This window comes from Babylonia areolata, chromosome 14 (genome assembly GCF_041734735.1).
Source record: "Babylonia areolata isolate BAREFJ2019XMU chromosome 14, ASM4173473v1, whole genome shotgun sequence".
NCBI lineage: Eukaryota > Metazoa > Mollusca > Gastropoda > Neogastropoda > Buccinidae > Babylonia > Babylonia areolata.
The window spans coordinates 20,094,578-20,121,046 of record NC_134889.1 but is presented as its reverse complement, the minus strand read 5'-3'; the positions used below and the strand labels follow the sequence as shown (position 1 = coordinate 20,121,046).

General features: G+C 45.2%; 1 protein-coding gene across 6 annotated transcripts in view; it reads right to left on the bottom strand.

The window, feature by feature from the left end:
* Window positions 1-1,151: 1,151 nt before the first annotated feature.
* Window positions 1,152-26,469, bottom strand: part of LOC143289898 (ras-specific guanine nucleotide-releasing factor RalGPS2-like) — a 272,104-nt gene continuing 246,786 nt past the window's right edge. For all 6 annotated transcript variants that reach the window (XM_076599128.1, XM_076599122.1, XM_076599123.1 and 3 more), the window contains 11 exons: window positions 26,128-26,251; window positions 23,879-24,010; window positions 23,206-23,299; window positions 21,864-22,040; window positions 18,315-18,487; window positions 16,273-16,339; window positions 15,275-15,377; window positions 12,343-12,435; window positions 10,295-10,400; window positions 8,854-8,945; window positions 1,152-7,896 (listed from right to left, as the gene is read on the bottom strand). In XM_076599128.1, coding sequence (XP_076455243.1) covers window positions 7,867-7,896; window positions 8,854-8,945; window positions 10,295-10,400; window positions 12,343-12,435; window positions 15,275-15,377; window positions 16,273-16,339; window positions 18,315-18,487; window positions 21,864-22,040; window positions 23,206-23,299; window positions 23,879-24,010; window positions 26,128-26,251 — 1,191 coding nt within the window. In that variant the 3' untranslated portion in view covers window positions 1,152-7,866. The remainder of the gene's footprint in view (window positions 7,897-8,853; window positions 8,946-10,294; window positions 10,401-12,342; window positions 12,436-15,274; window positions 15,378-16,272; window positions 16,340-18,314; window positions 18,488-21,863; window positions 22,041-23,205; window positions 23,300-23,878; window positions 24,011-26,127; window positions 26,252-26,469) is intronic.

Here is a 26,469-nt window from a genome sequence, read left to right as displayed (position 1 = left end):
AGTGTGTGTGTATGTGTGTGTGTGGAACTAAGTACATTTTTTCTCCCCCTCTGATCATTGCCTGGAACTGTCAGTGATTTCTGTCAGCATGTTCATTACAGTTGTTTGTTCATTCTGTACAGATCCCCGATCACTTCAATCAGATATTATGCGAGTGTCTGGACTCCCTATAATGACCTGTTGTGAGAAAGAGAGAATTTGAAGAGTTAGTGTTATAAAATCTCATTCATTAACTCTCTCAGAGCTTATTCAGACAGCTGAAACCAAAACCCAGCAGCAGACAGCTGAAACCAAAACCTAACAGTTTAATGTTGAAACACTAAGAAATATGTGTTTGTGTGTGTGTGTGTGTGTGTGCGTTTGTAAAATGTGGTCAAATACAGGTTTTATTGTAGCTATTCAGTGAAGTGTCTGCATGTCACCTAGAACTTATGTCTCAATTCACATAGTAGAATCACTTAGAATTGTGAATAGATTTTAAAAGTGAAACTGGTTTTTCTGGACACCCATTCCTTACCCCTTCCATGATAGCAGATGGTGTGTGTGTGTGTATATATATATATATATATGTATAATTATTTTTTAAATTTTATTTTTTATTCATAACTGTTATTATTATTAATATTATTATTACTTTTATTATTATTATCTTTTTTTTTCTTTTTTTTTTCTCAAGGCCTGACTAAGCGCATTGGGTTATGCTGCTGGTCAGGCATCTGCTTGGTGGATGTGGTGTAGCGTATATGGATTTGTCCGAACGCAGTGACACCGTCTTGAGCTACTGATATTGATATATATATATATATATATATATATATGTATGTATTTTCCAGTTCAACGTTCAGAACAGTTTTTGACAGTGATGGATGAAATTTTGACAACACTTCAGGCAGAAGACTTGAAGGCAGAATGTTTCTGCTCCAAAATGGTTTGAAATGATTCTGAACCATTGTGACTTTTTGTAGGTAGTAAATTGAAACTGATCCACTAATCTGAAAAGAAATGTGATCCGATTTCCTCGGCAGGATACTCTTTTTTTTTTCTTTTTTTTTTTTATTATACATCACCTCAGATCTGATTAAGAATTAGATAATTCCTGAGTGTGTGTGTTAGTTTACAGTACACACCTTTACAGACAATTACAAGACAGGAAATTTTATCATTTTTATTTCATCAATATCATTTTACATATACATTTTCTTTAAAAAAAAAAAAAATCTCAGGATAAGAACACCTTCAATGTAGTTTTGCATAATGAACACGCACACACACACACACAAAAGAAAATAAAAGGCAAGAATAATTGTAATAATAAATTGTTTCTACAAGGATTAGTCGTAGCACTCGATAGGGTGATAACATAATCTGTTCACTATGGAGTGGAATGCGACATAATACAAAATCAGTACCGAAAAATAAATAGTAACCAAACAGAATAAGTGGATGGTTTGGTGAAAGGAATACTGCAGGCAGTCCTGTGTCAGTCACGAATCGGTACGAAAGTGTTTATAGGGCAATAGTAATGACTGGTTTGTGGCATGCCTCCGTCAGTCTGTGACAGAAATCAAGTTGCAATTTTGTCTTTGTCTTCCTCTCTCTCTTCACAACCATAGTACACTGTCAACACACTGATCTATATTAATAATACACTGTCAACACACTAAACCATATTCTAAGTCAAACTGAGTCAAAAGTTTCATGCCAAAAACAAAGCTGGATTCAAACAGAACAGACTTTCTGATCCGTTGAAGACTAGATTTGCGATATTAATGTTTTCCCTGAAAATCAAGCTCTACTGAAACACTTTCACATAAGGCTAAAAGTACAACACACAACTTTCTCACTCTTATCAACTGAAGAAATAGTTAACTGAAGATCCAGACAATCAATCGCAGCTGGATTTCTTCCCAGCCCCACATGGATCCCCCTTCAACAAACATTACAGAATACATGAAGGGTTCTGTGGACTCTTGGGGGGGGGGGGCAGGAGGCCAAACCAGAGTTCTACACGTCGCTAGGTCTGTGTGTCCCATCAAACCTTCTGTCAGAGTGGGCATGACTGAGTGATGTTCCAGTGAAGCTGACAGACCCATCAGAAGGGTCTCCACTTTGGGTCTGGAGGTGCTGGAAACAAAAGCAAACTGCTGCCACACACATTGGTTTGGTGTTCTGTTCATTTGTGCATGACTTGAGTGTCAAATGTATCATTCCTTTTTTTATTTTTTTATTTCATTTTTTTTTTTTTTAGGCTGACTGGAAGCTTTACTTTAAGCATTAGCACTGAGGTGTGCGAGTACGTCTGCGAGATTGTGTAGTAATGTGGACTCCCCTTGTCCCTTCCCAATTAAGATGCTTAATGTCTTTTTTTTTTTCCCCCAATAACTTTTTACTGAATGTAATATATTTTTTCCCAATCTATAATCTTATATTACACAGCAAGCTGCCACCAGCACCACACTAGCAGCGACACCAAAGCCAGCACACTGTGGACACTGATCACCAACAAACACCAAAGTGGAGACCCTGTCTCATCTGTTCTGTCAGCATCACACATGGCTGTGTCCCCTCTGTCAGACCGACTCTTGCTTTCTCCTCACCATCATCACCTTCCCTCTCTCCTCCTATACCTGCTCTGGATGTTAAACTGCTCATGGCGATGAGCTTTCTATACCAACATCCTTAAAACAGCTAAAAAAAAAAACCCAAAGCTTTAGGAAAAAAAAAATTATTCACTGAAGTTTGAGTGATCAAATTTGCTTAACCCTTTCACAGCCTCATAAGGAAGCAGCCTTTTCTGCGTCGAATAGTCGTTACGAGTGAAGTTCTCTGCACGACCTAATAGGCATTGTTCTGCTCTGTAAAACTTGTGACAGACCTTGGGAGAGGCCCAGCCGGGGTTTAAAGGCAAAATGCTTCAACATTTCCCTCCCCCTTCTCTCAGCAGCCCCAAGGTCGCTGCTGGCATTCAGTGAAGAGGGGAATCAGTATGCACTCTCAGGAAGGCTTTAGTGCTTGCGTACATAGATCGCAGAAGTCAAAATGAAATAATGATGGCAGAACTTTTTCGTCTTTTTCAAGCAGAGTTTAGTTTAACAACAAATTGGCTGATGCCCTTAACGTCAAGTTGTTCAGGGCCTGGGTCAGCAAGGTTGAGTTGTTCCAGGGGCTGAGTCCAGTTCTTAGAAGAAAAAAAAAAAGAAAAAAAAATATATATATAGGTATGGAGAGGAGGAGGGAAGCATGAGGAAGAAAGGAGGGGCGGAGGCAGCAGTGAAAACTGTTGTTGTATCCCTGCAGGGGCCCCACGGTGTGTGGAGTCCTCTTCAACACACAACTGTACATCATCCACACTGTACATCACGCACATGTACAGACAGGTCCAATCCAGGGGGGTATATCCCTCACAGATATACACACAGGGCTTTTCAAGAACAAAGCCCTTCTTCATGAAGACACCAAGTCAGGAATTCTCTACCCAAATGTACACAGCACAAAACTACCAAGTTTTGAGTTTGTACCTACCAGGGAGCAATATCCAGCATTTGCTTTTTGTTTACCATTCTACACCAGCTCCCAATATTTTTTTTTTAGTTTCATTTTCATACATCTTAAACTTTTTTTTAATTATTAATTTTTAAAACAATAATGATTTTACTGCAAAGATGAGAGAAAGAGTTGATCAAACGCATCACCTGATGGTGGACGAGTTTGACAGAGGCACACGCGGGTATGGCAAGTTGACACAGGAGAGACGTACATAGATCTGCAGCATGAGTATGCGTCACGAGAAAAATAACCCTCAGGACCTACGATACAGTGATATGAGACCGATAAATTAGCAGACGTACTGCTGAGCATGCATACAGGTACTACTGTTTATATACGTGTTACAGCAGGAACCAGAAAAACATGGTTCGTTTATGAAACAAAACCTGTACAGTGGACACATGTCCTCGTGTTATTATAATGCCATTGTCGAGTACTAAAAAAAAAAAAATTAAAAAAAAAAAAAAAAAGAAGAAGAAAAAAAAAAAACACCCACTGCAATCTAGCTCTATGTTGAAAACTTCTTCATCCATTTCATGCACCTACTTATTTTACAATTGCTGTTACCATTCTGAAAGGTATTACCACAAGATGATGGTACTGCCAGAGTCCTTACTTCTCTGTAATTTCAATGATGAATGGACAATGTTAAAAAACGGCCCGGATCGTGAATGGCAGATGCTCGAAATTAAACAGCTAACCACAATTATGGCAAGTCTTTTTTTTTTTTTCATCATTATAATAAACTTGTTTCTGTAAAAAAAAAAAAAAAGAAAGATCAAGAGGCAAAAGAGAATTACACATCTGAAATGCTGGAAGACAGTATCTTAAAACGAAGCTCCTCAACCGACAAATGGGAAAATGTACTGCTTTTGAAAAAAAAAAAACGCCCCCCAGAAATGCTAACTTGCGAACCCAACTTCCAAGTAAATCAGTAACTCACAACTTGTTGAAACTTCTCTGTATATACAGCAGCACTAGTAACCTGAAAACCCCCAACCACATGATAACAAAGACAAAACAATGATGAAGGTGACTTATGATTGGTTTGGCAGCAGTAACAACACTAACTTCTTTAAATCTACACTATCTCCACATTCACACTTACTTCGCTTCACGTTTTTTTTGTTGTCAAATTTAATCTTCTTCCCATCAAAATGTTCCCAAATTATAACATCAACAAAGAAGGCAACACATTTTAAAAAAAACATTATTAAAAAAACAACAACAAACAAACAAAACAAAAATACACATACTACAAAGAAAATATTTTTAAAAAATTCTGGCTACTTGGAAAAGAAAAAAAATGTCAGAAAAAACAAGGACATAATTTTACCTTGTATCCCCCCCCCCCCAACAAAAACAAAAAGCCCAACCACCTGAGTTCAAACTGAAAGCAAAACGGACATGGTGCATGGCTCGCCGAGCGAAGTACACAACCTTCCAGACAGGCACGAACGCTGAATGATATCCAATGAGATGTCTGAAGCGATGAGGGGTGGACATATTGCATAGTGCCCGAAATCCTGATTTGGAAGCACTGGACTGAACAGAGGACACAAGCTGGGGGGGTTGTTGAACTGCACTGAGTGGGTCTTAGCTAGCTGCATGGGATTCGTCACTTTTTTTTTTCCTTTCATGTGTAGCAGCACCCTCAGCTCTTAAGAGAGAAAGGGCGCTGTACAAATTGCACATTATTATTATCATCATCACTATAATTATTATATCCTTCAATGTACCACTACAATATTGCCTAAAGATTTTTTTCCATTCAATTTCAAACAAATAGTTTTTGAGAGAAAAAAAAACCGAACATGAAAGAAACCAGTCAATTTAAATCGAAATCTGAAACATATTTTGCGGTTTTTACACACACCACAAGGAGCATTTGATTTTATACTTTTTTTTTTCCTAATTTCACTGAATTAGCCACAAAAAAGAAGGAAATTTCTCTGAATTCAATATGAAATCTAAAACATATTTCACCATTATTTTCACACCCACATCATGTAAATGTTTAGGGAAAATACTGGTTGAAATTGGGACGTTGCTGCATACCGAATGTCAAAAAACAAGCATTCTGTCCTTTCTAAAATGTCACGAAAAAAAATCACCCGAAACAGAAATACTGGACCATTGAATGCTTATAAAATAGACTTAACTACACCACGTTCTTCATTAGTCAAATGCTTACCCCACACTCTTACTTCCCTAACACTAAACCCCTCACGCCTACTTCCCTTGTCCTCTAAACCCCTTCAGACGTTAAAAGTCTCTGGATGTCATAGAACTCAAAGGAAAGAACACAAGTCCAGTTTGAAAAAAAAAAAAAGAAAAAAAAAAACCACACAAAAAACGTCCATTTCGATCAGCCGAGGGCCAGAGCTCTCCGCGAAAAGCGAACAAAACGAGCGCGATGCTGACGGCGATGTCATGGATCGTTCCACCAGACCAGAGTGGACGGTCGGACAGATAGTCCCCTCGTGTTCGTCCTCACCCGCACACATTGTTAACGCCAGACTGCCGATGATTTCATCACCATCATCATCATCATCATCAGTTCATCAAATCCACAACCAGAATGAAACAGGAACCAGTTCTTTGCTGCTGACTTAAAAGAGTCTGGACTGTCCCTCGCCCCTGTTTGCCATTAGTCATGCTGACGATATGGAAGCCAAAGCATGCAAAAACAAAAACAAACAAAAAAATCATTGCACATTTCGAAGAGCAGAGCCCCCCCACCCACTGGCTAGTTTACCAACATCCGCTGACCGTGAAATTTGGCCTTTGTTTTTGTTTTGTTTTTGTTTTTTTCTCTCCTTCCTCTTTGCGGTCAGGCAAATATGTCAGCAGGTTCGTCTCAGCAAAAATGTTTTTTTGCATCGTTTTTTTTTTTTTTTAATTTTTTTTTTAGACCATACTCCCCCCCCCCCTCCTTTTTTGTTGGTCAATCATGCAGTCATACTCTCAATTACACTTCAATCACTGCTTGAAAAAAAAAGAAAAGAAAAGATGGGCACTCATATGATAACGCACGCATACACATGCATGCACACACCCCCACACAAACACATGCAAGCACATATCTCTACACTCACCAGAGCAGTCAAGTCAAACATCCTTCTAAAAACACAGGTTGGAGGGGGGTGGGGGTGGGGGTGGGGCGGGGAAGCAGAGTGAGAGCTTGGGGGGGGGGGGGGGGGGGGGAGAGGGGAGGAACATGGATGGGGGGTGTGGGGGGGGAGGGGGGCGAAGAGGAAGGAGAAACTGGCAAAGAGTGAGAAGAAGACTCTCTGAGCAACAACAACAAACACCACCACCACCATCAACCAAAAAACCCCCAACGGATCAGCACAGTGATTGATGCATGGTGCGTGTGTGTGTGTGTGTGTGTGTGTGTGTGTGTGTGTGTGTAAGTTGCGGCGTGCAGCAAAGAGTGACGATGTGACGACGGCTTTAAGAGTTGAGCGGCTGACTAAGCACCTTCGTTCTGCTCCCCACCTCTCTGTCTCTTTTCACGGAAGACGTTTGAGGCGTTGTAATAGCGCTGGACAAAAACCAAAAAAAACAAAAATCCCCCAAAACACTTCTTCCCTGAAAACAGCAGGCAGGTCAGAAAAGAGGCTCTGGGTAGGAAGGGCGTCTCCTCACAGCGTTGTAGTGCCTTCCTTCACAATCATAACCGCACAAGTGAACAAAAAATAAAATAAAATAAAACAGAACACCAAAACAAGTCTTCAAAACCATGTCAGCAAAATGATCTTTCAGGGCCTGCAATGAGACATCCCCAGCGTGAAAGTCAACAAACACATGGAAAAAAAAAAAGAAAAAAAAAAAGAAAACTGGAAAAGGATGAGGATTCCAAAAATAATTTCAAAGGGATGGAATGATCATTGAAATCTTCGGCCTCTGCAACAGGAAGGGAAAGCTCACAACGTCGATTTCAAGATGACAAGCTCCACGAGTCAGAGGTCGGGTTGCGTTCAGGTCAGATCAGGTCAGGTCTATCGACGGGTCAATCGCTGCTGGATGCTGGCATCACTGTCGGCAGCCACCGTCGCCGCTAAACCACAACCTCCGTTCCTCTTCCGCTCGTCATGGAATGGCTGGAGTTGCCTCCCTCTGTTGCAAAGTCCTGAATCTTGGAAGACCCACCCACTCCGACCCGGAAGCAAGCCCCGCCCCCAGGCTCATGTCAGACCCGCTGATTGGCTGAGGGGTGAGGGGAGGAAGCTTGGGTCATGTGACCAGCTGGTCCAATCACAGCCACAGTGGTGCAAGCACTGCCTTCACATCTCAGTGGACTGATTATCGTCGGCGTCAGTCGAAGGACATTAGGTTGGTTGGTTGCTGCACACAGGTGGGGAAAAAAAAATCTTGTTAGTGTGTGTGCGCAACAGAGAGAGAGAGAGAGAGAGAGGGGGGGGGGAGAAAGAGAGAGAGAGAGTGTATGCTGGGGAGGGGATGGAGGGCAGAGAAAGAAAAGAACAAAATATATTAATTCTATCTATTTTGGAAAAATTCTATACACGAAATACAGAAGCAGTATTTCACTCTGTGAACAGTTTTTCTGTGCGGCGCCACATTGTTTTCTTTACAGAACTGAGGGAGAAGAAGATTCACTCTGTACACATGCTGATCAAGACACGGCAACCAAGAAGCGTTCTTCATTTTAGTTACTGTTCACTTCATCTTCTGAACAGCATTTCAACCTTCCGTTGTCTGCCGTGCAATCAGATTGAATCGTGCTGTTACACACAGCCATCATTTCAACATTCCTGTATCTGCCATCCAGTTAAAATGAATCACGTCGTTTCATACAGGCATCATTTCAACATCCCTTCAGCTGTGATCCCGTTAAAACGATTGCACTGTTTCATACAGGCATCATTTCAACATCCCTTCAGCTGTGATCCAGTTAAAAACGAATCACATCGTTTCATACAGGCATCATTTCAACATTCCTTCATCTGTGACCCAATGAAATTAAATCGCATTATCATACAAAACCTGCACTTCAACATTCTTTCACCTGTCATCCAATGAAAACAAACCACGTTGTTCAAAAATATACAGCCAACTAACTGCAAAGGCCAGCTCCAAAGCAATGTTAGAACTGGATCAATCTTACTGACAGAGAAGGGTGGACAGAAACGTGCATACAGATGGATACACGCTTCCAACACACATGCACAGAGATGACATGTACTCACCCCCCCCCCCCCCTCCTCCCCCCACCAGCCCCCTCCCCTCCCTCCCCCCCACACACACACCATTTCCCAACACACACCAAACACACAGACTCACCCTGGGCGCGTATCGCTTGGCGGCTTCGCTGAGATGTCGGCACCATATCAGTGCTTGAGACTGGGACCCCGCACGAAACTTGTACACGTTACCTGCACACACACACACACACACACACACACACACACACACACACACACACACACACACACACACAGACACACACACACACACGCATATACACACACACACACACACAGACACACACACACGCACACACACACACACGCACGCACGCACACACGTGCACACACACACACACACACATGCACACACATACACACACACACACACACACACACCACACACAAACACACACACACACACACACACACATTAAGAATACTGTGGAACAGTATGCACACAGTCCTCTGTTGTTACCTGCTCCAGAACTGAAATATCATTTAATAATACTGGCAATAATTATAATAACCAGAAACAGAAAATGAATAAATAAAACTTGAACAAAATACATACATATTCATCATCATCAGAACACTACAACTACTCCTACTAACGATAACAATAGCAGTAATGACACCAATATCCCACACGCTATAGTGTCTTTATTTTGCTTCATCCTTGGAAAGAACGGTCAGACAGATCCTCAACTGTGCAGAAAACATCCCTGGCATGATGCAAGCAAAAGAGACACTGGCTCTAAAACTACAACCCCACCCTCCCTTCCCCTCACACTCTCTCCCAACTCCTCTCAAAAAAGAAAGTCAGCAATCCATTAAAAAAAAAAAAAAACAACACAACATTATCACAAGCTCCAAGACTGAGAACATTTTTTTTTTTTTTTTTTAACAAATCAAAAACAAGTGGGGAAAAGCACACACACACACACACACACAGAAGCACCCACAAACACATACATTCACACACACACACACACACACAGAAGCACCCACAAACACATACATTCACACACCCACACCCACACACACACAGAGAAGAACCCACAAACACATATATTCACACACCCACACAGAGAAGCACCCACAAACACATATATTCACACACACACACAAAGAAGCACCCACAAACACAAACATTCACACACCCACACCCACACCCACACAGAGAAGCACCCACAAACACAAACATTCACACACCCACACAGAGAAGCACCCACAAACACATATATTCACACACACACACACAGAAGCACCCACAAACACATACATTCACACACCCACACAGAGAAGCACCCACAAACACATACATTCACACACCCACCCACCCACACACACACAGACAGAAACACCGGCACAGACACAGACATTTTCACGCACACATTTTCACACACAAAGACAGAACACAAACACAAACAAACATACCCCCTGCACCCCATATACACACAACACACACACACCTCCCATACACCCTCACCCTCACACCCACACACAGAAACCAGTCGTCACAGACTGCAGCCTACCTCTGGCAGGGTCGGTCAGCTGGAATGCATCGGGTTGGAGTGGGTTGTCTCCCATTACCACCATCCATCCTACGATGGACGTCATTTTGCTGGGGTTGGTTTTGAACTGGCAAGAGGACACACACATCATAAACACCAAAAAAAAAAAAAAAAAAAAAAAAAAAAAAAAATCAACAAGCCTTCAGTCAGATGTTTCAAGAAATGGGGATTTGAAAGAACCCAAAACTGGGACTGATGATGATGATGGCAGTGATGATGATGATGTTGAATACAGAGATGGTACAGTCTCTGTGTGATTCTTGAAGGATTGCTGGTACAATACAATTGAAAACAATTCATCACTTTCGTTCGTTGTCGGTTGTTGTTGTTGTTGTCGGTTTGGTTTTTGACTCACTTGTGTAAACAAAGTGAGTCTATGTTTTAACCCGGTGTTCAGTTGTCTGTGTGTGTGTGTGTCCGTGGTAAACTTTAACATTGACATTTTCTCAGCAAATACTTTGTCAGCTGACACCAAATTTGGCATGAAAATAGGAAAAATTCACTTCTTTCCAGTCATCTTGTTTAAAACAATATTGCACCTCTGGGATGGGCACAAAAAAAATAAAAAATGAAGCTTAATTATATGCAAACTGCATTTACTGTTATATTTATATTTTTTGTATTCTCTAAACTTGGCGCTTTGACCTCTTATTCTGACACAACAACAAGAGGAGTCATTATTATCATTTTTTGTTCAAACAGGAACTTCTTTTGCTAAGCATGGAATTTTCATTTATTTTGCAAACGTTTTGGTGCGGATAGTAAAAAAAGGGAAATTACTCTGTAATTAATGCTAGGGGACGTAATTTATCACAAGTGAGTCTTGAAGGTCTTGCCTCTCTTGTTTTTCTGATATTACATTATCACTTTATTATGATAATGATAACAGGGCAATAGTGTGTTCAGTAATCAACAGACTGTTCCACTAACACTTGTCTGACAGTAAGCCTCTCCCTGATGTGCCCTGCCCCCCCCCCCCCCCCCTCTGTCCCCCCCCCCCCCCCCCCACTGAACTTAAAAGTATAAATCTGCTTTATTTTTACCATCCCATTCCTTCAAGAACAGCAAAGTTTCTAATTTTGATCGTTTCCATACACTAAAACTGTCTGCAAACATCATCATTATCGTCAGTCACAGCAATAAAATGGGGGGCTTCCACAAACTTGTGTTGTTGTTTTTTTTCAATGCATAAACTGAAATTTATAAGAACTAGAGAGGATTAAAAAAAAAATTTTTTTAAAATGAACATCAATAATTCCAACACAACATGTAACAAAGATCCCCTCTTTCTTTAAAAAGAATAAGAATGACATTAATTCCAATCCATGAAAAAAAAAAAAGAAAAAAGAAAGAAAACTTTCTCACAATACTTCCAGAAGAAAGTCTAGAATATAACAGCTGTCTTAACTCTCCCTCCAACAACTAATGTCACAACTGTAATACAAAAGACACCCCTACCCCTAGCCCCCACCCCAACACCCCCCTTCCATAAGAAAACGCCCCCCCCCAACCCCCCGCCCCCACCCCCCAGGACAAACAGAAGAGTGAACAGGGGCGGGGAGGGAATCCATTCATGTTGGTGCGGTCAGGGCCTCAAGAACGAAATGTCACAACTGTCAAACAAAAGACAGCCCTAAGAACCCTCCCTCCCCCCCAGGACAAACAGAAGAGTGACCATGGGGGGGTTGGGGGGGGGGGGGGGAGGGGAGTGAATCCACTAACGTTGTTGTGGTCAGAGCCTCAATAACTAAATGTCACAACCGTCATACAAAAGACACTCCCACCCCCTCTAGCCCCCCCCCCCCCCCCCCCAACAACAAACAGAAGAGTGACCAAGCGGGGGTAATCCACTCACGTTAGTGTGGTCAGAGCCTCAACAACTAAACATCACAACTGTAACACAAAAGACCCCCCCCCCCCTGCCCCCCCCCCCCCCTGCCCCCCCCCCCCCCTGCCCCCCCTCCAAGACAAACAGAAGAGTCAGCAAGGGGGAGGGAATTTCCACTCACGTTGGTGCGGTCAGAGCCTCTCAGGGCCTTGGCGTGGTAGAACAGAAGGTTGGTGCCCCACAGCGCCATCCAGTACCGCGTCCATGATGTCACCTGGTCCACACACACACACACACACACACACACACACAGCCAGCCACACACTCAACTTCAGTACACATTTTGGGGGACACAGTGTTGTCACTCAAGCCTCAAACCTCAGCATGCATGCTCAGGTTACTAGTAAATCTGATACGCATAGTCAATTGTGAACTTCGTTGCATCAACTCTATCTGTTAGTACCTTTCTGTTGAAACTACTAAAACTCTTATTTCTGCTTTTGCGCTGTCACGAATTGACTACTGTAACTCATTCTTCTCATAAGCTGTCCACAAAATATTCTTCAGCGAATTCAAAAACTTCAAAACAATGCTGTCCATCTGACTCTCAGAGTCCCACGTACGGATCACATTTCTCCTCACCTCCGCACTCTACATTGGCTCCCCACTGAAGCGAGAATTAAATGCAAAATTGCATGTCTCTGCTATTCTCCTACTTATCTTTCTGACCTTATCAGTGTTTACACTCCCACAAGAAATCTCCGCTCTTCCTCTGACTGTTACCTTTTGAAACTTCCTCGTGTCAATACAAGAACCTATGGTGAACGTTCTTTCTTCTTTGCTGCTCCTCACATCTGGAACAACCTTCCTCATCACATCCGTGTATCTGATTCTATTTCTGTTTTTCGCTCATCACTAAAGACTCATCTTTCTAAAAGCTATCTATAAGTACTCTCAGCTTCCTTTTCTCCAACACCACCCATGTCAGCTCACTTTGGATGTATGTAGAGTGGGAAAAGGAGAGTGTGAGTGGGGGTGGGTGGGGAGGGGTTTCTGAGAAAGAGTGGTCATGAATGTTTTATGTTACTTGTAATATTTTTCTTTCATGTAAAGCACCCTCAGCTCTTAGTGAGAAAGGGCACTATATAAATGTATATTATTATTATTATTATTATGATCTTTCACAATAATAACAATACATAATAACTTAAAATAATAGTTTAAACAAACAAACATATTATTATAAATACTGTCATTGTTATCACTACTATCATTATTATCATTATTATAACTGAGAGAGCACCTATCATCCCCCCTATGGGGGGGTTACATCATCTACATATGAAATAAGAAAACCACTGCCCCACCTAAAGCACAGAGAGCACACTGACTGCCCCACCTAAAGCACAGAGAGCACACTGACCGCCCCACCTAAAGCACAGACAGCACACTGACCGCCCCACCTAAAGCACAGAGAGCACACTGACCGCCCCACCTAAAGCACAGAGAGCACACTGACTGCCCCACCTAAAGCACAGACAGCACACTGACCGCCCCACCTAAAGCACAGACAGCACACTGACTGCCCCACCTAAAGCACAGAGAGCACACTGACCGCCCCACCTAAAGCACAGAGAGCACACTGACTGCCCCACCTAAAGCACAGAGAGCACTGACCCGCCCCACCTAAAGCACAGACAGCACACTGACTGCCCCACCTAAAGCACAGACAGCACACTGACTGCCCCACCTAAAGCACAGACAGCACACTGACCGCCCCACCTAAAGCACAGAGAGCACACTGACCGCCCCACCTAAAGCACAAACAGCACACTGACTGCCCCACCTAAAGCACAGAGAGCACACTGACTGCCCCACCTAAAGCACAGACAGCACACTGACTGCCCACCTAAAGCACACAGAGCACACTGACTGCCCACCTAAAGCACAGAGAGCACACTGACTGCCCACCTAAAGCACAGAGAGCACACTGACTGCCCACCTAAAGCACACAGAGCACACTGACCGCCCCACCTAAAGCACACAGAGCACACTGACTGCCCCACCTAAAGCACAGACAGCACACTGACCGCCCCACCTAAAGCACAGACAGCACACTGACCGCCCCACCTAAAGCACAGACAGCACACTGACTGCCCACCTAAAGCACACAGAGCACACTGACCGCCCCACCTAAAGCACACAGAGCACACTGACTGCCCCACCTAAAGCACAGACAGCACACTGACCGCCCCACCTAAAGCACAGAGAGCACACTGACCGCCCCACCTAAAGCACAGAGAGCACACTGACCGCCCCACCTAAAGCACAGAGAGCACACTGACCGCCCTACCTAAAGCACAGACAGCACACTGACCGCCCCACCTAAAGCACAGACAGCACACTGACTGCCCCACCTAAAGCACAGACAGCACACTGACTGCCCCACCTAAAGCATAGACAGCACACTGACTGCCCCACCTAAAGCACAGACAGCACACTGACTGCCCCAGCTAAAGCGCAGAGAGCACACTGACTGCCCCACCTAAAGCACAGAGAGCACACTGACTGCCCCACCTAAAGCACAGAGAGCACACTGACCGCCCCACCTAAAGCACAGAGAGCACACTGACTGCCCCACCTAAAGCACAGACAGCACACTGACTGCCCCACCTAAAGCACAGACAGCACACTGACCGCCCCACCTAAAGCACAGAGAGCACACTGACTGCCCTACCTAAAGCACAGACAGCACACTGACCGCCCCACCTAAAGCACAGAGAGCACACTGACTGCCCCACCTAAAGCACAGAGAGCACACTGACCGCCCCACCTAAAGCACAGACAGCACACTGACCGCCCCACCTAAAGCACAGACAGCACACTGACTGCCCCACCTAAAGCACAGACAGCACACTGACCGCCCCACCTAAAGCACAGACAGCACACTGACCGCCCCACCTAAAGCACAGAGAGCACACTGACTGCCCCAGCTAAAGCGCAGACAGCACACTGACCGCCCCACCTAAAGCACAGACAGCACACTGACTGCCCCACCTAAAGCACAGACAGCACACTGACCGCCCCACCTAAAGCACAGACAGCACACTGACCGTGGGTTTCTTGCCGTCTTTCAGCAGCGTCTTCCGCCGTACACAGCCCTCACACGTGAAGTTGTTCTGGTACTTGGCTTCTTCACACTCTTGCCATTGTAAGCTGTGAGGAAAACAACACAGCCGTATTAATGCATGTCATTACATCACACTCTTGCCATTGTAAGCTGTGAGAAAAACAACACAGCCGTATTAATGCATGTCATTACATCACACTCTTGCCATTGTAAGCTGTGAGAAAAATAACACAGCCGTATTAATGCATGTAATTACATCACACTCTTGCCATTGTAAGCTGTGAGAAAAACAACACAGCCGTATTAATGCATGTCATTACATCACACTCTTGCCATTGTAAGCTGTGAGAAAAACAACACAGCTATGTTAATGTATGTAAGTACGTCACACGATTGCCACTGTAAGCTGTGGGAAAGAAAACACAGCCATGTTTATGTACATAATTACATCACGCTCTTGCCATTGTAAACTGTGAGAAAGAAAACACAGCCATGTTTATGTACATAATTACATCACGCTCTTGCCATTGTTAAACTGATGGCAGGAAATGCAGCAACATTGTGATATAAGATACTGACTGTGGAATATCTACTGCAAGGAAATATGTGTGCTAAGAGAGAGAGAGAGAGAGAGAGAGAGACGAGAGAGAGAGACGAGAGAGAGAGAGAGAGAGAGAGAGGGAGAGAGAGAGAGAGAGAGGAATGAGGGAGAGAGGAGAGAGAGAGAGAGAGAGAGAGTGTGTATGTGTGTGTTTATGTGTAAGTGTGCTAGTGTGTGTATGTCAGTGTGTGTGTGTGTGTGTGTGTGTGTGTGTGTGTGTGTTTTCATTCCCTTCCATCCCCCTCTTTTCCATCCTAACCCTCTCTCTCCCTCTCCCTCTTTCTCTCTCTGTCTCTGTCACACACACACACACACACACACACACACACTGATGACGACACAAGGAAGATGGCCAGAAGGAGGGAGCAGCAGTCACTCACTTGTTGTGGGCGGGCCAAAAGGTTTCATTGTCACTGGAAGTGGACTCCAGGGGTTCTCTCCCTTCTCCTGCACACACACACACACACACACACACACACACACACACACACACACACACACCCAGTCACCACCCCCCTCTCTCTTTAGAGCTTCCGGGGATCAACTCTCCACACAACTTGTTTGTGACACACACTCACACACACACACATACACACTCACACACACACACACACACACACACACACACTCACACATTCTCATCAACTCTCCACACAACTCGCTTGTCACACACACACACACACACACACACACACATTCTCATCAACTCTCCACACAACTCGCTTGTCACACACACACACACACACACACAAACACATCACAAGGTCCTGATTGTGTCAGCATATGCTGATTCTGCTGTTCTAGTTTATCCTTTCTCTGTATATCCATCCCCCTTTAACCACCACTATCTATCCCCTCCCCCAACCCCTCCCCCCCCACACACACACACAAACACACACACATGACATGTCTAATATCACTCAAAGTGAACACACACACACACACACACACACACACACACACACACACACAACACACACACTTCTCACACATGTATACATGCAAACACGCACATACATATATTCTTCACACAAGAAAAAACAAAAGTCACACTGCACTTAAAAACATAAACAAAACAAAACAAAAACACCACCACCACCCCCAACACCACACCACCACCACCCCCAACACCACACCACCACACCACACCACCACCCCCAACACCACACCACCACCCCAACATCACACCAACACCACACCACCACCCCCAACACCACACCACCACCACTCCCAACACCACCCCAAACACCACACCACCACCCCCAACACCACACCAACACCACTCCCAACACCACACCAATACCACCACCCCAAACACCACACCACCACCCCCAACACCACACCAACACCACTCCCAACACCACACCAATACCACCACCCCAAACACCACACCACCACCCCCAACACCACACCAACACCACTCCCAACACCACACCAATACCACCACCCCAAACACCACACCACCACCCCCAACACCACACCAACACCACTCCCAACACCACACCAATACCACCACCCCCAACACCACACCACCACCCCCAACACCACACCAACACCACTCCCAACACCACACCAATACCACCACCCCCAAACACCACACCACCACCCCCCAACACCACACCACCACCACTCCCAACACCACCCCAAACACCACACCACCACCCCCAACACCACACCAACACCACTCCCAACACCACACCAATACCACCACCCCAAACACCACACCACCACCCCCAACACCACACCAACACCACTCCCAACACCACACCAATACCACCACCCCAAACACCACACCACCACCCCCAACACCACACCAACACCACTCCCAACACCACACCAATACCACCACCCCCAAACACCACACCACCACCCCCAACACCACACCACCACCACCCCCAACACCACACCACCACCACCCCCAACACCACACCACCACCCCCAACACCACACCACCACCACCCCCAACACAACACCACCACCACCCCCAACACCACACCACCACCCCAAACACCACACCACAACCACCCCCAACACCACACCACCACCACCCCCAACACCACACCACACCACCACCATCCCCAACATCACACCACACCCCCACCCCCAACACCACCACCACCCCCAACATCACACCAACACCACCACCACCCCCAACATCACACCAACACCACCACCACCCCCAACACCACACCACCACCACCCCCAACACCACACCCAACACCACGCCACCACCATCACCCCCAACACCACACCCCCACCACCACCACCCCCAACACCACACCACACCACCACCCCCAACACCGCCACACCACCACCACCACCGCCAACACCACACCACCACCCCCAACACCACACCACCACCACACCCCCACCACCACCAACACAACACCACACCACCCCCACCCCCGAACACCACACCCACCAGCAAAGACCTGCTGCACCCTGCTGCTGACGGATCCATCGCTGGAGGCACAGGGCGACTCCTCCAGGACGCTGTCGTCCAACAGGTGTCGGATGCCCTGCACGTAGGGCGCCGTGGCTCGCGACGGGAGGCTGTAGGTCTGATCCACTTGGGGGTGGGTGCAGCTCATGAAGCTGGTGGTGGGGAGGGAGGGGGGGGGGCGGGGGTGGAAGGAAGGAAGGGGAAGGAAGGGGAGGGGAGGGGAGGGGAGGTAAGTATGTGTGTCAGATAATGGCCAGCAAACGTTATTATTGTTATCATCATCATCATCATCATCATCAGTATTTGAGATAAGAGAGACTGTGCCAGATGCTAGCTACCAGTATTAGTATATCATTATAATTATTAATGATCATATTATTATATATATGATTATATTATCATAATTATTATATCACTGTCATCATTATTTCATGATCATTATTCCTGCATAACTATAGCAGAGGGGGCAGGGAGCAGAAGAGGAGATAACGGACTGCACCAGATACTGGCCAGCAGATTATCATCATAATTATTTATCTATTATTCTTCTTTTAGAAATATCATTCATTATCATTATTGCATAGTCATAACTGGGGGGAGGGGGCAGAAGAGACTGTGTCAGATACTGACAGCAATGACAATACATGGGTATCCGCAAAGCCCTGACAAAGCTCACCGCTGGGCCAAAAACCCAAAAGTATTTGTATTTCTTTTTATCACAACAGATTTCTCTGTGTGAAATTTGGGCTGCTCTCCCCAGGGAGAGCGCGTCGCTGCACTGCAGCGCCAACCTTTTTTTTTTTTTTTTTTGTTTTTTTTGCATGCAGTTTTTTGTTTTTCCTATTGATGTGGATTTTTCTACAGAATTTTGCCAGGAACAACCCTTTTGTTGCTGTGGGTTTTTTTACGTGCGCTAAGTGCATGCTGCACACGGGACCTCAGTTTATTGTCTCATCCGAATGACTAGCGTCCAGACCAACACTCGCGGTCTAGTGGAGGGGGAGAAAATATCGGCGGCGGAACCGTGATTCGAACCAGCGCGCTCAGATTCTCTCGCTTCCTAGGCGGACGCGTTACCTCTAGGCCATCACTCCACATATCATAATTATATTATATATTATAATATATTATTAATTATATTATATATTATAATTATTATATCACCGTCATCATTATTTCACGATCATTATTCCTGCATAACTATAGCAGAGGGGGCAGGGAGCAGAAGAGGAGATAACGGACTGCACCAGATACTGGCCAGCAGATTATCATCATAATTATTTATCTATTATTCTTCTTTTAGAAATATCATTATCATTATCATTATTGCACAGTCATAACTGGGGGGAGGGGGGACAGAAGAGACTGTGTCAGATACTGACAGCAATGACAATACATGGGTATCCGCAAAGCCCTGACAAAGCTCACCGCTGGGCCAAAAACCCAAGTGTATTTGTATTTGTATTTCTTTTTATCACAACAGATTTCTCTGTGTGAAATTCGGGCTGCTCTCCCCAGGGAGAGCGCGTCGCCATACTACAGCGCCACCCTTTTTTTTTTGTGTATTTTTCCTGTGTGCAGTTTTATTTGTTTTTCCTATTGAAGTGGATTTTTCTACAGAATTTTGCCAGGAACAACCCTTTTGTTGCCGTGGGTTCTTTTACGTGCGCTAAGTGCATGCTGCACACAGGACCTCGGTTTATCGTCTCATCCGAATGACTAGCGTCCAGACCACCACTCAAGGTCTAGTGGAGGGGGAGAAAATTTCGGGGGCTCTGCCGTGATTGGAACCAGCGCGCACAGATTCTCTCGCTTCCTAGGCGGACGCGTTACCTCTAGGCCATCACTCCACTCCAAGTGAGAGCTGTCTGATCAACGGTTTCTCCACTGCAATGGGAACTCATTTACAGCTCAGTCCTTTGGGAGGCCAGACTGCATTCACTATTAGTGCTGCAGCCTTGGGGGGGGGCTAACTGGCCTTGGGGAATCATCCCAATGCTGACTTGTGCAAAAAAAACCTTCTCGGCCAAGAAGAGTGGGGATTTTAACTTGGGCAAGACATTCTCCACTAGAAAAGGAATCTAGCCCAGGTAGTTGACGGGGATAGTAGCTGCCCCTCAGCTGTTCTGGTGATCACAGTGCAGCATCGAACTCCCCCAGTGACAGGTGCAATAGCTGAGTGGTAAAAGCATTGGACCTTCAATCTCAGGGTCCCGGGTTCAAATCTCGGTAACCACGCCTGGTGGGTGAAAGGTGGAGATTTTTTTTCACGATCTCCCAGGTCAACGTATGTGCAGACCTGCTATTGCCTGAACCCCCCCTTCTGTGTGTATATGCAAACAGAAGATCAAATACGCATGTTAAAGATCCTGTAATCCACGTCAGCGTTTGGTGGGTTATGGAAACAAAGAACATACCCAGCATGCACCTCCACAAAAACAGAGTATGGCTGCCTACATGGCAGGGTAAACAAAACACACGTAAAGTGTTACACTTCTGTCAAAGTGTGCATGTGTGCATGCCTGAAATCTGACTGAATGACACAGGAAATGAATGATGAGCGCCCAGTGGCAGCTGTCAGTTGGCTCTACCCAGGTAGGCAGCCTGTTGTGCAAATGACCCCGTGTTTGTAAAGTGCTTAGAGCTTGGTCTCTGACCAAGGATATGCGCTATATAAATATCCGTATCATTCGTCATCATCTTAGAGCTTGGTCACCGACCAAGGATAGAGCGCTATGTAACTATCCATATTATTCATCATCTTACAGCTTGGTCACCCATCGAGGATAGAGTGCCATTGAAGTACCCATCTCATTCGTCATCATCTTACAGCTTGGTCAGCGATCGAGAATAGAGTGCTATGTAAGTATCCATATCGTTCATCATCATCTTACAGCTTGGTCACCAACCTAGGATAGAGCGCTATGTATCCATATCATTCATCATCATCTTACAGCTTGGTCACCAACCTAGGATAGAGCGCTATGTATCCATATCATTCATCATCATCTTACAGCTTGGTCACCAACCTAGGATAGAGTGCTATGTATCCATATCATTCGTCATCATCTTACAGCTTGGTCACCAACCTAGGATAGAGCGCTATGTATCCATATCGTTCATCATCATCTTACAGCTTGGTCACCGAACGAGGATAGAGCGCTATGTATCCATATCATTCATCATCATCTTACAGCTTGGCCAGCAACCGAGCATAGAGCGCTATGTATCCATATCGTTCATCATCATCTTACAGCTTGGTCACCAACCTAGGATAGAGCGCTATGTATCCATATCATTCATCATCATCTTACAGCTTAGTCACCAACCAACAATAGAGCGCTATGTATCCATATCATTCATCATCATCTTACAGCTTGGTCACCGAACAAGGATAAGTGCTATGTAAGTATCCATATCGTTCATCATCATCTTACAGCTTGGTCAGCGATCAAGGACAGAGCACTATGTCAGTATCCATATCATTTGCCATCATTCACCATCACACTCCCCCGCCCAAGGACTCACTTGGCGCTCAAGCTCTTGGTCTTGCGGTGGGAGGAGGAGGACACACACAGCTTGCTGGCGGCCGGGGGCTGGCGGGGCTCCGTGGCCGGGGAAGGGGGCAGCACCGTCACATCCTCCCGGGAGGCAGCGTTAGCACCGGACTGACCCTGCGCTGGGGGCTCCAGCTTCAGCGACAGTCTGTGGTTGGGGGGCGGGGCGGGGCAGGGGCAGGGGGGGAGGGAGGTGGAGGTTGAGAAGGTGATGAGAGTGGTCAGGTTTTTTTGTTTTTTTTGGTTTTTTTATACTGAGTTTTTTGTTTGTTTGATTTCAACTTCTTGCTCTTATTCTTACTTCTTATTTTTGAGTCTTTTTAAGCACAGTTTTTTTTGGGGTTTTTTTGTTTCTTTTTTTTTTCTTTTTTTTTCTTTTTCCAATTCTTACTGCTGGTTATTTTTACTGAGTGTTTTTGTTGTTGTCACTGATTGTTTGTTTCTCTTTTTTTTTTTTTCTTTACTGTATTTATTTTGTAATAAGAAAATTCTTTTTTTTTTCCTTTCTTTTTTTCAAAACTTTTTTTTTTTCTCTTTTCAGTTTCACACAAAAACAAGAGCATCATACATCCATTCCTACACCTATTTGTACATTAAAAAAAATGGTGAGAATGTTTTGTCTTTAAACTGCTGGTAGGTTTTATTGAGTGCTTTTTGTTTCTTTGTTGTTGTTTTTTTTTCAGTTAAAAAAACAAACAAATCATAGCTTTTTCCTTTTTTCAAAACTTTTCTTTCTTTTGGTGTTTTTTTTTTTTTTTTTTTTTTTTCCAATTTACAGAAACAAAGCATTATGCATCCATTCACATAGCTATTGTACACTGATCCCAATGTGAATACAGGCTTACACTTTTACATGCACTCACATTCACACCAACACCATCCCCCCCAACTCTCACACACACACACCCACTACATAAACTCATTCCAACCTCCCCACCTGCATCCCCCCCCCCCCCACCCGATCCACCCACCCACCATAAATCTATATCCATCAATCGCCAACCCCCACCACCCCCCTCTCACCCCAATAAACATCCTCCCATGCACACACAGACTCAAAACCAGACACCCCCACAGCCCTGACCCCCACCCCACCCCCCATACCCCTCCCCACCACACACACACCCCCCTAATCCTGGTAAGCCTCCACCCCCAACCCCCTTCTTCCATGCACACACACACACACACACACTCAAAACCAGACACCCCTCATAACAACCACCTCAATCCCCACACCCCAAATCCATGCAACCCCCCCCCCCCCCTCCCCCTCCCCCTCCCACTCCCTCCCCTCCCCTCCCACACACACTCACTTATAGTTGTCATCCTCCACAAACTTCTGGAGCTCCTCGATGTAGCGCACAGAGCGCAGGTAGTTCTGCACGTGGTCCAGCGCTGCCACATGGTCTGTGACACACACACACACACACGCCATGCCTTGCAGGAAGGTGGTAGAATGATTAACACACTGACAGACAGACAAACCCAGGATACCCACCATAGCTGGACTTGAGGGTGACAAGACAGAGACAGACAGACAGACAGACAGACAGACAGACAATTAGACAGACAGACAGGCAGGCAGACAGGCACACAGACAGACACAGACAGGCAGACGGACAGGCAGGCAGGCAGGCAGACAGACAGGAAGACAGAAACAGTGAGACAGACAGACAGACAGGCAGAGACAGACAGACAGACAGAGGGTACCCATCAAAGCTGGACTTGAGGGTGACAGACAGACACAGACAGACAGACAGAGACAGACAGACAGAGACAGACAGACAGACACAGACAGACAGACAGACAGACAGAGGGTACCCATCAAAGCTGGACTTGAGGGGGACAGACAGACAGACAGAGACAGACAGACAGAGACAGACAGACGCAGACAGGCAGACACAGACAGATAAACAGACAGACACAGACAGACAGAGGGTACCCATCAAAGCTGGACAGACAGATATACAGACAGAGGGCACCCACCATATGTGGACTGCTGGAAGTCAGCGATGACACGGAGGATGTTGTTCATCTGGATGCGGCGAGGCTGACTCTCCAGGCCCCCTGAGTCAGGGTGTGCCACGTCTATGTAGATCAGGTCCGTCAGGTACAGACCTGGACACACACACACACATTATTAACACACACACACACACACACACACACACACACACACACACACACATTATCAACACACACACACACAATTTTTATCTATACACACACACATACCGGTACACACATTTACACACACATACAAACACATGCGTTCACATAAACGCACATACAGTCATCAATCCTTATCCTGAATTGCTTTTTTTTTTTTATTATTATTATTTTTCTGCTCTTTCTGACCAAGAGACTAGCATCATGAGAGCACAATGCTCCCAGCACATGACTCTTTTCACCCTGCCTTGTAGGCACCCATACATCATTTTCATGGGGGATGGGGGGTGGAGGGGGGTGTGCATAGTAGGTAGATATGTCCTTGTCTTCATTAACCCTCAAGGCCTGACTAAGCGCGTTGGGTTACGCTGCTGGTCAGGCATCTGCTTGGCAGATGTGGTGTGGCGTATATGGATTTGTCCGAAAGCAGTGACGCCTCCTTGAGCTACTGAAACTGAAACTAACCACCAAGAAATGACATGGATCTTTATTTGAGGGCATGTGATCATCTATCTGCATGCACATACTACATTCAGAGGGTTCAAGCACAAGCAGGTTAGCACAGGTCGTTTACCTGGGAGATCAGGAAAAAAATCTCCACTCTTAACTCACCAGGTACCATGACAGCGATGAGAGAGAGAGAGAGAGAGAGAGAGAGAGAGAGAGAGAGAGAGAGAGACGTGTGTGCATGCGCGCACGCAGACACACACACACACACACACACAGAGGCAGAAAGGGGGTTGGGAGAGAGAGAGAGACAGACAGAGAGTGTGTACATGTGTGTCTGTCCATCTGTGTATGTACACATGTACACACATGATTGTAAACACATAACATGACATATGATATAACAAAACATAACATAATGTAATATTAGATAATATGATACAGTATAATATAATTGTCATGTCCACTGGCCCTGGTAAGGTATACAGGGCAGCTCGACATTGTCCATGACGTCACAACACAACACAACACAACACAATCCAATCGTCATGTCCATTAACCCAGGTGAGGTATACAGGGCAGCTTGACATTGTCCATGACGTCACAACACAACATGACACAATCCAATCGTCATGTCCACTGACCCAGGTGAGTTATACATGGCAGTTTGACATTGTCCATGACATCACAATACAACACAACATGACACGACACAATCCAATCGTAATGTCCACTGACACAGGTGAGGTATACAGGGCAGCTTGACATTGTCCATGACATCACAATACAATACAATACAACACAACACAACATGACACAATCCAATCGTCATGTCCACTGACACAGGTGAGGTATACAGGGCAGCTTGACATTGTCCATGACATCACAATACAATACAATACAACACAACATGACACAATCCAATCGTAATGTCCACTGACACAGGTGAGGTATACAGGGCAGCTTGACATTGTCCATGACATCACAATACAATACAATACAACACAACATGACACAATCCAATCGTAATGTCCACTGACACAGGTGAGGTATACAGGGCAGCTTGACATTGTCCATGACATCACAATACAATACAATACAACACGACACGACCCAATCCAATCGTAATGTCCACTGACACAGGTGAGGTATACAGGGCAGCTTGACATTGTCCATGACATCACAATACAATACAATACAACACAACATGACACAATCCAATCGTAATGTCCACTGACACAGGTGAGGTATACAGGGCAGCTTGACATTGTCCATGACATCACAATACAATACAATACAACACAACACAACATGACACAATCCAATCGTCATGTCCACTGACACAGGTAAGGTATACAGGGCAGCTTGACATTGTCCATGACGTCACAACACAACACAACACAACACAATCCAATCGTCATGTCCATTAACCCAGGTAAGGTATACAGGGCAGCTTGACATTGTCCATGACAACACAACACAACACAACACAACATGACACAATCCAATCGTCATGTCCACTGACCCAGGTAAGGTATACAGGGCAGCTTGACATTGTCCATGACATCACAACACAACACAACACAACATGACACAATACAATCGTCTTGTCCACTGACCCAGGTAAGGTATACAGGGCAGCTTGACGTTGTCCATGACGTCCCTCAGCTTCTGCCGGTTATTGCACTCGGAAAACATGTCCGCCATCTTCTCGTACATCACCTTGTCTTTCCTGGACAACATCTGCACACACACACACACACACAGAGCTGTAGACAACAGTTCTTTTTTCTGTTTTGTCTACTGTGCATCTGATTATTCTGAGCAGAAGCGTGTGTGTGTGCGTGCGCGTGCATGCTTGCATGCGTGTGTGTGTGTGTGTGTGTGTGTGCAAACATGCCTGAGTGTGTATGTATGTATAGGTGTGTGTGTGTGTGTGTGTGTGTGTGTGTGTGTGTCAG